Consider the following 11,474-nt stretch of genomic DNA (forward strand, 5'->3'; position numbering starts at 1 on the left):
ATAAGATGATGTGCTGTTCTCTGCAATTTTGTCAAAGAAAACATTAGCTTACTAAAAGATGTGACGTGGTGATAAACGGGAATAAATGACCGCAACACAAACTCATAATTTAAAATAGGTAGCCTATCAGTTCGCCTGTAAAAAGGAAGGTACATGTGTTTTTCTTTCAGTTTTGCAAGTTTTCCAACAGAAGCAGAGTACCTGTCGTAGCATCGTAGGAGCAGCTACACATGATGATCCTTCCGTAATTGGTCACGCTTCCAACAACGCTAGCGCACCTGCGATAGGTGTGTCCGTGTTGATCAACCCACTGTCCGCAACATGCAGCGACGCTTCCAGGCAAGGGACACGGACCGCTGCTGCTCCCAGAGGTCGTGCAGCCATGAAGGGAGCACATTGATGTGAATGGTCGACTGATCGACAACGGCCTCGGACTCTGCGGTCGCAACACGTTGTGGAGATCCGAGATGCGGCCCTCCCACCTGCCTATGCACCACCGCTCCTTCTCAGTCCTCCTCCCCCTCCTACCTTTCACCCTCTGCTCCACCAAGAATTGAAAGGGACGATGATGCGACAAGGGGAGCTGGCCCAGACTTTAAGATGCCAAAGCATGTAAATAGAGGGGAACGATCATGTCTCTTCGGATCCTTGCGTCGGTTCCAGAAGATTGGCTCTTCGGCTGAACGATCATGTCTCTACAAATCCCGTGTCTGTTCGAGAAGCTTGGCTCTTCGGCTGTTCTTTTAGTAGGACTCTTCAGCTATTTGTTGGAAATAGAGGTTGCTGATGTGGCACATGCAGTGAGGTGAAATCGAAGGTGGCATGTGTGGGGCTTATATGATGAGGTGGATAGGCTGCATGTGAAGAGAAATAGGTTAGTGGGGATAAATTATTTAAGTATTATAAATTATAGATTAGTAACCCGAACAGCCCCTTAATCTCTGACGGCTCTCTCCAAGCTGCCGCGTTGGACGTGCCCTTATACGCCAGGTCTATGCGGTAGCGTTTAGTGTGGACGCATGGCCTATGACGTGGCCGTTTTCTGGCCATAACTCACACCACTTTGTGTAGTGCCTGCCAGGAGCTAGTCCATACGCCATCAACCCCGAGACCCAATCACCCAAAAAGCCAAGTAGCCAAAAACTTCAGCCTTCCTACACCGAGAGCACCCAAAGCGCAGGCGCACGTTTGATCAACCCCTGTATTCCCTCGCTTTCTTTTCGTCCCCGTCGCACCGTCTCCCACCGCGCGATGGCGCCGAGCGCAAGCCCTAGCCCAGGCCTGGCGGTCACGGCGCCGGTCCACCAAGCCCGCGTGCGGGTGCTCCACCCGGGGCAGGGCCTGTCCCCTGCTGGCGCGAATCCCGGTCCGGTGGTCTACTGGATGCTGCGGGACCAGCGGCTAGCCGACAACTGGGCGCTCCTCCACGCGGCGAGCCTCGCCGCCGCTTCCGCGGCGCCGCTCGCCGTCGCGTTCTCCCTGTTCCCGAAGCCGTTCCTCCTCTCCGCGCGCCGCCGCCAACTCGGATTCCTCCTCCGTGGCCTCCGCCGGCTCGCCGCCGACGCCGCCACTCGCCGCATCCCCTTCTTCCTCCTTACCGGTACGCCCTTCGCCTTGATCCCCTTCTGGCGACTGACTTGTCGGCCCCACGTTTTCGAAAGAGGGAACCGATTCCCTGTACGAGAAATGTATTGTAACCGTTTATCACGTTTCGCTGACAGGTGGGCCCACGGAGATACCAGCGCTGGTTCGGCGGCTCGGGGCGTCGGCGCTGGTCGCCGACTTCTCACCGCTCCGGCCGGTTCGCGAGGCACTGGACGCGGTGGTCGGCGCGCTGTGCCGCGATGCTGCCAGTGTGACCGTTCACCAGGTAGAATTCGAACCGGAATCGCAAGGGAAGTTGCAGTCGTTTTCAGGGGAATTCGACTGAGAGACGTTCGGGCTTTGTGGCATTGGCACACAGGTGGACGCGCACAACGTGGTGCCGGTATGGGCGGCATCGGGGAAGCTGGAGTACTCTGCCAAGACCTTCAGAAGCAAGATGAACAAGGTGTTGGATGAGTACCTGGTTGAGTTCCCCGAGTTGGGAGAGGTGGTGCCATGGGACAGGGAGCAGCCAAAGGACATTGATTGGGATACGCTAATTGACACGGTTTGCAGGTCCGGATGTGTTGCGATAAATTCACTGCATATGTGATGTGGAATGAAGAACTTATTATGAGTGGTGTTGGATTCTTTGCTGATGTTGCAGCCAGGCAGAGGACGTGCCAGAGATTGACTGGTGCGAGCCAGGCGAGGCGGCGGCAATGGAGGCACTTCTGGGTACCAAGGATGGGTTCCTAACGAAGAGGATCAAGAGCTATGATTCGGACCGGAATTATCCCACAAAGCCAATGGCATTGTCCGGCCTCTCTCCCTACCTGCATTTTGGGCATATTTCAGCACAAAGATGTGCTCTCGAGGCAAAAAAACGTCGCCATCTTAGTCCCAAGGTACCATTGTTTACTTTGTGAATCTTGTGATTTGAGACCTTATGCAATAAAATAATACTCCTATATCATTAGATGTCAGACTATAATTCTTCTTAACAACACCAAACTGCAAATCTGAATTTCAGTGCTGAAGTTAGTATGTTATCAAACAGTGAAAGGCCAATGACTAATAGCTATGTGAAATATCAATTGTTTGGGAACAGTCAGTGGATGCTTTCTTGGAGGAGCTGATAATAAGGAGGGAGCTAGCCGACAACTTCTGCTACTATCAGCCTCACTATGATTCGGTAGCCGGTGCTTGGGAGTGGGCGAGGAAGACACTGAAGGATCATGCTGCCGACAAAAGAGAGCACATTTACACGTGAGATACTCTATATTTGTATCTGGGCTATATATGTATATCTGCTTGTCAGCAGTGAGGCAAAAGGCTCCTTAACTAGAATTTACTTTGGCTTGCAGGAGGGAGCAGCTTGAGAATGCAAAAACAGCTGATCCTGTATGTTTTAAATAACACGTTCTACTCCTGGAGATACTAACATCATCTTACCTCATTTACTAATCGAGTTAGGTGTTTTCTTCTTGGATTCTTCATCAGCTCTGGAATGCATCACAGTTGGAGATGGTCCACCATGGAAAAATGCACGGATTCATGCGGTAAAATAAATTATGCCTAGTTGCCTACTTTAGATATCATATTTTTAATGCATTTTATTTGATCTTTCATTAGTTTGATGTCATTTGGGTTGGTATGAATTGCCTGAGAAGATTATTCTTGTTGCTAAAAAGATGAAAAACTAAACTAATTATGTCCTATAAATTATAATCCATTAGCCCATGAAGATCTTACATGTCCAAGTAGGTGGCAAGTCTGTGCGGTCTAGAAAAAGAACATTTGAGCATCTATGCTCCACTTTCATCTTGGGGTCACAAGACGTGTTCTAAATTATTGTTACTTCTGCAGTTATGTTCTTTGTAAAGCATGTTGCTCTGCCCTGACATAGTAATTTTCTGCAGAATGTATTGGGCCAAAAAAATTCTAGAATGGACCAGTGGACCTGAAGAAGCACTTTCAATAGCAATATATTTGAATGACAAGGTAATTTTAAGATTTTGGCAACATTGTAGAGTTTTATTATATTGCACTTCTTGGTGCTGGCAAATAGCTTCAATTGATAAAACACATGAAGCACATCATACAGTCATAATGAGTGAGAAACTAAACTTGCCAAATTTTAGTGTAAGATCCTATGCAATTACAGATCTCCTGAAAACACCGAACCATCAGTTGCAAGAGCCTACATTTGATTAATTTTGTTTATAGTACTAATTATGGAACAACAGCAATTATGTTGATATGGTGGTGTAACAAGTGAAGTTGACGCCGGGCTGAAGTCAGCCAATCACCAAACTCTGGCGAAACAACAAGTCCAGCAGCCATGGGTATCACCTGGACACTCCAAAGGGATCACGTAGCAATTAGAAGCATCACAGCCTGAATCCAACGTACTTTAGTTGTCAACTAGTGCGCACGCAGATATTTTCTGCTTCCAGTCATGGCAATTTTTTGGTTTTCTAGTCTCTGAAAAATAACCTGTCCCCTTGTATGGCCGGCTAGGCCTTTATTTATAGTGCACCCAGGCACAATGCTATACTGTCTAGGACTCCGTTTCCGTGCCCAACGGGAGCATCAGACTAGGACTAATATTTTTACAACAGACATGAGGACAAAACCGCTTCAGCCACCATTTTGGTAATGCAGTTTGCAACTAGATTACCAACTAATACTCGTATTTTACGAAAACCTATGAACCGACTAACTCAACAGCCGGCCTTAGAGAAACTGCCCTGATTCCATGCCCATCACGAGCATCGGGAGAGGCTTCAGCTACTTGCCTGACTTTGTTCAGCTTAGAATTGTACTTTGTCTAATTTGTTCTATGGCATTTAGCTTGTCAATACCACCAAAGACTTATGTTGTCCTGCACATAGTTATGACCTACAAGTATTTCTGTCGCCTATGCTGGAGAGAAGAACACCGTTTAGTGTTCTTTGTGGATGCTGATTGTTCTGAAGATGTTTTTGTAACTCTTCAGTGATTTCCTTTTAGTCGCAAGTGGCAAATAGATGTCCAAGTTACGTCTAATATTCAAGAGAAATTTTGCTTGGTTGGTTCTTTTACAACAAGTTGGATGTAAGATGTCCATTACAAGTTGGGAAAAAGATCCCCAGGGAATAGCTCGAAACTATATCTAAATTGCCGTAACCACCATTTTATCTTTCCTAGTTCATGTTATTGGCTGTTCACTTTTAAGTACTTGGAACGATTGTAAGTCTTTTTAGAAAGCTAAAATGTTCTGCTTCTCATTGCATTGATAGAAATAAAATGGTTGCAAGCCTAAGGCTAGGCATAGCAACCAAACACAACCACAGAGGACAACAACTAACAACCATTAGACAGTCGTTAGTTGTTACTATAGACAAAGCATCAAACCTGCACCGGCTGTAATCTGTTGCAGTATGTTTTTGAACTAAATCTTTGGAATTAATCTGTTGCAGTATCACATAGACGGCAGGGATCCCAATGGCTATGTTGGTTGCATGTGGTCTATATGTGGCCTCCATGATCAGGTTTGTGAGATCCCTTTATTTTGCATTTAAACCCTTGAAAAATCCTATTCGGAAACGCATTTATTAATCACAGTTTGGAGGCTTGCGAGTAGTTTTCACAACCGTACTATTTTCTTAGGGTTGGAAGGAGCGTCCGGTATTTGGAAAGATACGTTACATGAATTATGCTGGTTGCAAGAGAAAATTCAACGTCGATGCCTACATTTCTTACGTCAAAAGATTGGTTGCTCAACCCAAGAAAAGGAAACCGGAGGAATCTCTGAATTCAGCAGCCAAGTACTCGAAGTCTGAGAAGGACTAGTCCAGCTACTAACTCTAGTTCCGCATTGATTTTGATTCTGGTCTATAGTGGTAATTGGCAGTTAAAGACAACTTAAATATTGTAATTAGTTGTTTGTTCATTTTAACTCGTGGGTTACATAGGATTTTTTCTTTTTTGCGGGGAGGTTTACATAGGCATTTGATCACATAATATTTCAACAGTAAGAATGTAGAGGCATGCTCTCTCGCTCCATGATGCACCTTCGAGAAATCTTCGCTGAAGGCACATATACCTGTGTACCCACGTCGTCACATCCTCTTGCCCTGCTTCTCCATGAGAAACTAGACCACCGCCTCCATCTCGCTCCCTCAATGACAATGGCATCTCAAAACTGCGAGGCGCAATGAGATCGGACTGGATAGCACTCCCGCTCGATCTCATTTGTTACTTTGCCGACCTCATCCTTACCACCAGCGAGATGTTTACATTGACACACAACACATCTACATGGCATGTGTAACACCCCTAGTGTTTTTTTTAAGAGAAATGTCGGCTTTATTGATTACTTAGAACAAAGTTACAAAGAGTCTCCCGGATACATTCCGGAGCAAATAAACTTAATATGTCGGCCTTCTTCTTCATCATTGATAAAGTGGACCGTCGGCTTGCTGGCTGGCGCGGCCTGCTCCTTTCTCTGGCTGGGAGGGCCATTCTGGTCCGTTCTGTGTTGCGTGCTTTGCCCATCTATGCTATGAGTGCTCTATTGATTCCTACGGGCACTCTTCTTGAAATCGAGAAACGCTGTCGTGCTTTTTTTATGGTCTGGACAGGACTCCATCTCAGGAGGGCAATGTAAAGTGGCTTGGGATCTAGTTTGTGCTCCATTCGAGCACGGGGGATTAGGTTTCTCTTCACTCCCACACATGAATGTCTGTCTGCTGTTAAAACACATCTCAAAACTTCACGCTTCGGCACATCCCACTGACTCAAACTATCTTCTCAACAAATATGGTTGGACTTCTTCCCATGACCTGGGATGCCAGGACAACTACACAACACCCATCTGGCGAGACATCCTCAATGGTCTCACCTTCTTTAGATTGATTACTAAGGTTACCCTTGGTAATGGAGTCACGACCTCCTTCTGGTTTGACCTCTGGTTAGCTGGGACCGACACCATTCTAGCTCAACAATTCCCTGCCCTTTTTCCCCACTCTTTGAAGCAGTCTCTTTCAGTTGCTCTGGCGCTCGACACCCCTGATCTGAACCTCTTCCTAGCCCCTAGACTCTCCCATGCAGCCGATCTTGAGCTTACAGCTTTGCGCATTATTTTAGCCCCCGTTAACCTGAATGAGCAGGTTGCAGATGTGAGAATTAGTAGGAAAGATGGCAAACCACTCACCACCAAGGCGGCGTACAAGGAGACTTGGGCATCCACTCCGATCGGCCCCATTGCACCTGCAATCTGGAAGAACTACGCCCCGAACAAATGCAGATTATTCATCTGGCTGGCGCACAAGGACCGCGTATACACAAATGAACGTCGCTTCCGAAGATCGATTGCAACTTCTGACGCCTGCCCATTATGCGGGCACTGTGAGAGCATTGACCATCTTCTGTTCAATTGCCCCTTGCTGCGTCTGCTGTGGGATCAACTTGGCAGCCTCCAAGATGTGAGGCCTTGCAGCCTCCTCCACATCTGGCAAGCTTCAATTCATGACAAAGTTCGTTCCACTGTGATCTTGGCGTTGCTCTGGAACATTTGGAAAAGACGCAATGCCAAAGTGTTCCGTAATGACACTCAGGGCCTCCACTGCATCGCCAGGGCGGCAGCTGACGACCTGATTCTCTGGTCCAACAGATGTACAAACGTTCAGAAACAAAATCTGATACGTGACTGGGCCACTATGTTGTTTCATCTTGCCGCGAGATTGTAGGCTAACTGTAATTTCCACCCTTCCCTTACTTCTCTCACCCCCGACTCCCCATGTAACTCTTGCTACTCTTTGTAACCGCTTGATGCTGTTAATATATGTTCAGGCTGGCGTAAGCCCGCCGTTGACGCGTCAAAAAAAAACATTCCGGAGCAGAATGGAAAACAACAAGACTAGGTAAATACTTACAAGACTTAGCTAAAATATGAGCAGCTACATTAACTTGCCGACGAACATACTTGAACTCCACAGAGTCAAAGATCCTCGAAGCAACGTTGATATCATTTACCACAGTACCAATGATGGAACGATCAAAGGTGCTAGCATTAATCCTATTCACAAGAGACTGGCAATCTGTAGCAAAAATCACATTGGAGAAGTGTTCATCACATGCTAGTTGCACAGCCCTTCGAAGAGCCATAGCTTCCGCAAGTTCAAGTTCTAATGCACCTTGAAGAGGCTCTGTGAAAGCGGCAACACAAATTCCCTCATGGTTTAGGGCCACCGCACCGGCCCCAGACATGTTGATATCTGGAAATACAACAACATCCGAATTGAAAACAATAAAACCTGACGGCGGCGGAGTCCACAATGTGTTGGAAGAAAAGGACTCACGCCTGATGACAGATTCAGAGATGAAAAGGTGTTGCATGATAAAATCAGTGCATGCACGAATTTTCTCCACCATATGACGAGGCTGAGAAATATTAGGCGAGTGACGCGCCTCATTACGAGCTTCCCATATATGCCACAAAGACACAGCCATAATCGTGGCATCTTTGTCTGAAGATCTTGAGAAGAAATCAAAGAGCCATTGTTTTGTGTTTCTAAAGGAGGACCAACAAAGTTGGATGCCAGACCACACTTTGATCGCGTCCCAGACCGCCCGAACACGAGGAAAAAAAAGTGTAGCATGTTCAACACTCTTAAGACGACTGCAGAAGCAGCAACTCGCAGAATCAGGAATATGGCGCCGCTGCAACTGAGCCCCTGATGGAAGACAATCATGAGCAAATCGCCAAAGAACGACCTTCATCTTATTTGGAGCTTTGACAGACCAGATTGCTTTCCAACACTTCTCCTCAACAACTACATTGGAGGTTTGGCCAAACCCATTCTTGCTGTGGGTTTCAAAAAATCGATCCGACCTTGCCATGTTGTACGCTGAGCGCACAGTATATTACCCAGATTTTGTGAAAGGCCAACAAGCAAAATCTATTCCACCATACCTGCTAATAGGAATGCGTAGTATCTCTGCAGCAATATCATCACGGAAGAAAGCATTGACCGAATCCACATTCCATGAACCAGGTTCCTCATCAATCAAGCATTTTACCTTGGCATTTGCAAGTATAGGCAATAGAGGATGAAGGCGTTGTGGTGGAGTCGAGGGGATCTAATGATCTGAGAGTATACACACATTTTCACCATTGCCAATGCCCCATCTGACACCCTTCTGAAGCAGATCCCGACCAGCCAAAATTGCACGCCAAGTAGCAGACACTAACCTTGGTGCCAAAGCATTCCAGAAATCTGAAGTAGGAAAATATTGTCCCTTCAAGACACGAGCACAAAGAGACTCTGGATCCGTTAGTAACCGCCATCCCTGCTTGGCGAGCATAGCCAAATTAAATAGTGCCATATCACGGAAACCCATGCCACCGAGTGCTTTAGGAGTAGTCAGCCACTCCCAAGAACGCCATTGCATTTTTCGTCTCCCGTCTTCACGGCCCCACCACTCATCGGCAATAATCCGACGAAATTTCTCACAAGTATCAACGAGCAATTGGAAACAGCTCATAATATATGTAGGGATAGCCTGTATGATTGACTTTAGCAAAGCTTCTTTTCCAGCTCTAGATATTGGACGTTCTGACCACCCAAAGATGCTAGCCCATGCTCGATCAAGTAGAAACTTGAAAGTGTTAGTTGGTGAATTTCCAATCTCAGTTGGCATACCAAGATATGAATCCTTAAAAGCTTCATTTGAAACCCCAACATATTTTTAACTCTTTGTTTGACTTGTTCTAGACAATTCCTTCCAAAAAACAATGCAGATTTTTCCTTATTGACTGCTTGTCCAGAACCTTGACAATAAAGATTCAAAGTGGACTCCAATGCCACCACACTGCGTGTATCACTCCGTGCAAAGAAGATGCTATCATCGACAAAAAGGAGATGTGAGATAGGTGGACCAAGACGGCCATTCTTAATACCATGTAGCTCGCCACGATTCTCCTTATGAAGTAACAGGCTTGACAATCCTTCAGTACACAAAAGGAACAAATAAGGGCTGATTGGGTCACCCTGCCGGATGCCTTTAGAGGGCACAACTGGTTTAGTAAGCTCTCCATTGACCTTGACAGCATAGCGAACATTTGTAACACATCTCATAACGGAAGAAATCCATACAGGGTCAAAACCAAGTTTGGAGAGGCAGCCATGAAGATAATCCCATTCTACACGATCATATGCCTTCATCATGTCAATTTTCATGGCAAAGAAAGGTTGCTTAGCCCGTAGTCGACGAATAGTGTGCAGGCACTCATATGCAATAAGGATATTATCAGTAATCAAACGCCCAGGAACAAATGCACTCTAAAAATCAGAAATGACAACTGGCAGCAACAACTTCAAACGATTAGCAATAACCTTGGAAGCAATCTTGTACAACACATTACAAAGACTGATGGGTCTGAAATTTTTTAGTTGCTTCGGCCTAGCCACCTTAGGAATAAGCACAATCACAGAATCACAAAAATCATCAGGGATAGGATTACCTCCAAGAAAGCTTCTGACCGCGTGACAAATTTCCTCCTCAAGAAAGTCCCAATGGGTTTGGTAAAATAATGGCGGAAAACCATCTGGGCCTGGCGCCTTAGTTGGCCCCATCTAGAATAAAGCAGTCTTGATCTCCTCATTAGAGTATGGCTTACACAAATCATCATTCATCTCTGAAGTATTTTTTTGGGGAATAGTATCAAGAACCGCAGCAGAATCACATGGTTGAGAAGAAAAAAGCTCTTCATAAAAATTATGTACCATATTTTTCATCTCTTCTTGTGACTCACACAAAGAACCATCATTTTGTTGAAGAGAGTGTATTCTGTTGGTGTGTCTCCGAGCCTTGGCACGGGCTTGGAAAAAACCAGTGTTTCGATCCCCTTCCTTGAGCCAGTCAATCCTGGAGCGTTGACGTTCCATGATCTCTTGTCTCTAAAATAGCTCACATAACCGTTTCTCAAGATCATGGTCCTCGGCTACAGTTGCAGCCGAGACCGGGGCAGACCTTACATACAAAAGACGTCGTTCCAGTTTGTAAATCTCCTTTCGGACCGAACCAAAACACTCACGGCTCCAATTCTTCAAAGAAGCAGCAACTTTCTGTAAGTTATCCCATATGGACTTGAGAGAGACCTCACCATTTCTACCATCAGCCGAAGCCACATAGCCTCAAACTTGAAACCTTGTTGCACCGGGCGACGTACATCTTCCTGTACAGAAAGAGAGAGCCCAATTCGGATGGCATAATGGTCAGAAGAAGTGGCAACAATATTCTCCACATAACAACCATCAAAACAATATGTAAACGCACTGTTCACCACAGCCCTATCAAGACGGACTTTAACAAGGCTGTTTGGGTCCTGACGATTGCACCAAGTAAATTTAGGACCGGAGAAACCCAAGTCCCTTAACTTGCAGTCCCGCAAGCACTCACGAAATGCAGCAATCTGTTGCTCCGAGCGGTCACGAGGACCAATGTGCTCATCTTGAGAAAGAACCTCGTTGAAATCCCCACAAATAATCCACGTTCCACATTGGCTTCAGACGCCGAATAAGGCTCAAAAAATGAACTCTATCTTCTCTCCTTGGTTCCCCATAAACAAAAGTACCTCTCCATGTAGGAGCCAAGTCAGATGATACATGAACATCAATACATCTCGAATTGCATGCCTTCGGAGATACAGTCACCGAATCCTTCCAAAAAAGAGCTAGTCCACCACTTTGACCCTCTGAACTGATAGCAAAGCAACCAGAAAAACCTAATGACCACATAAAATTACGGACACGAGAATCCCTCATCTTCCTCTCAGACAGAAAGAGGAGGGTGGGTCGGTGAAGCTTCACAAGCCAGCGAAGCTCGCCAACTGTCGAGGC

At 46.1% G+C, this 11,474-nt stretch overlaps 1 protein-coding gene across 1 annotated transcript; it reads left to right on the plus strand.

Moving 5' to 3' along the window:
- The first annotated feature begins 1,089 nt into the window (after positions 1 to 1,089).
- LOC123167491 (deoxyribodipyrimidine photo-lyase) lies at positions 1,090 to 5,671 on the plus strand. The gene is made up of 10 exons (XM_044585328.1): positions 1,090 to 1,600; positions 1,722 to 1,870; positions 1,964 to 2,160; positions 2,252 to 2,492; positions 2,696 to 2,853; positions 2,952 to 2,988; positions 3,088 to 3,146; positions 3,507 to 3,588; positions 5,049 to 5,120; positions 5,239 to 5,671. The coding sequence occupies exons 1-10, from the start codon at positions 1,252 to 1,254 to the stop codon at positions 5,419 to 5,421; spliced, it is 1,527 nt and encodes a 508-aa protein (XP_044441263.1). The 5' UTR covers positions 1,090 to 1,251; the 3' UTR covers positions 5,422 to 5,671.
- The last annotated feature ends 5,803 nt before the right edge of the window (positions 5,672 to 11,474 follow it).

This window comes from Triticum aestivum, chromosome 7D (genome assembly GCF_018294505.1).
Source record: "Triticum aestivum cultivar Chinese Spring chromosome 7D, IWGSC CS RefSeq v2.1, whole genome shotgun sequence".
In the NCBI taxonomy this organism is placed as follows: Eukaryota; Viridiplantae; Streptophyta; class Magnoliopsida; order Poales; family Poaceae; genus Triticum; species Triticum aestivum.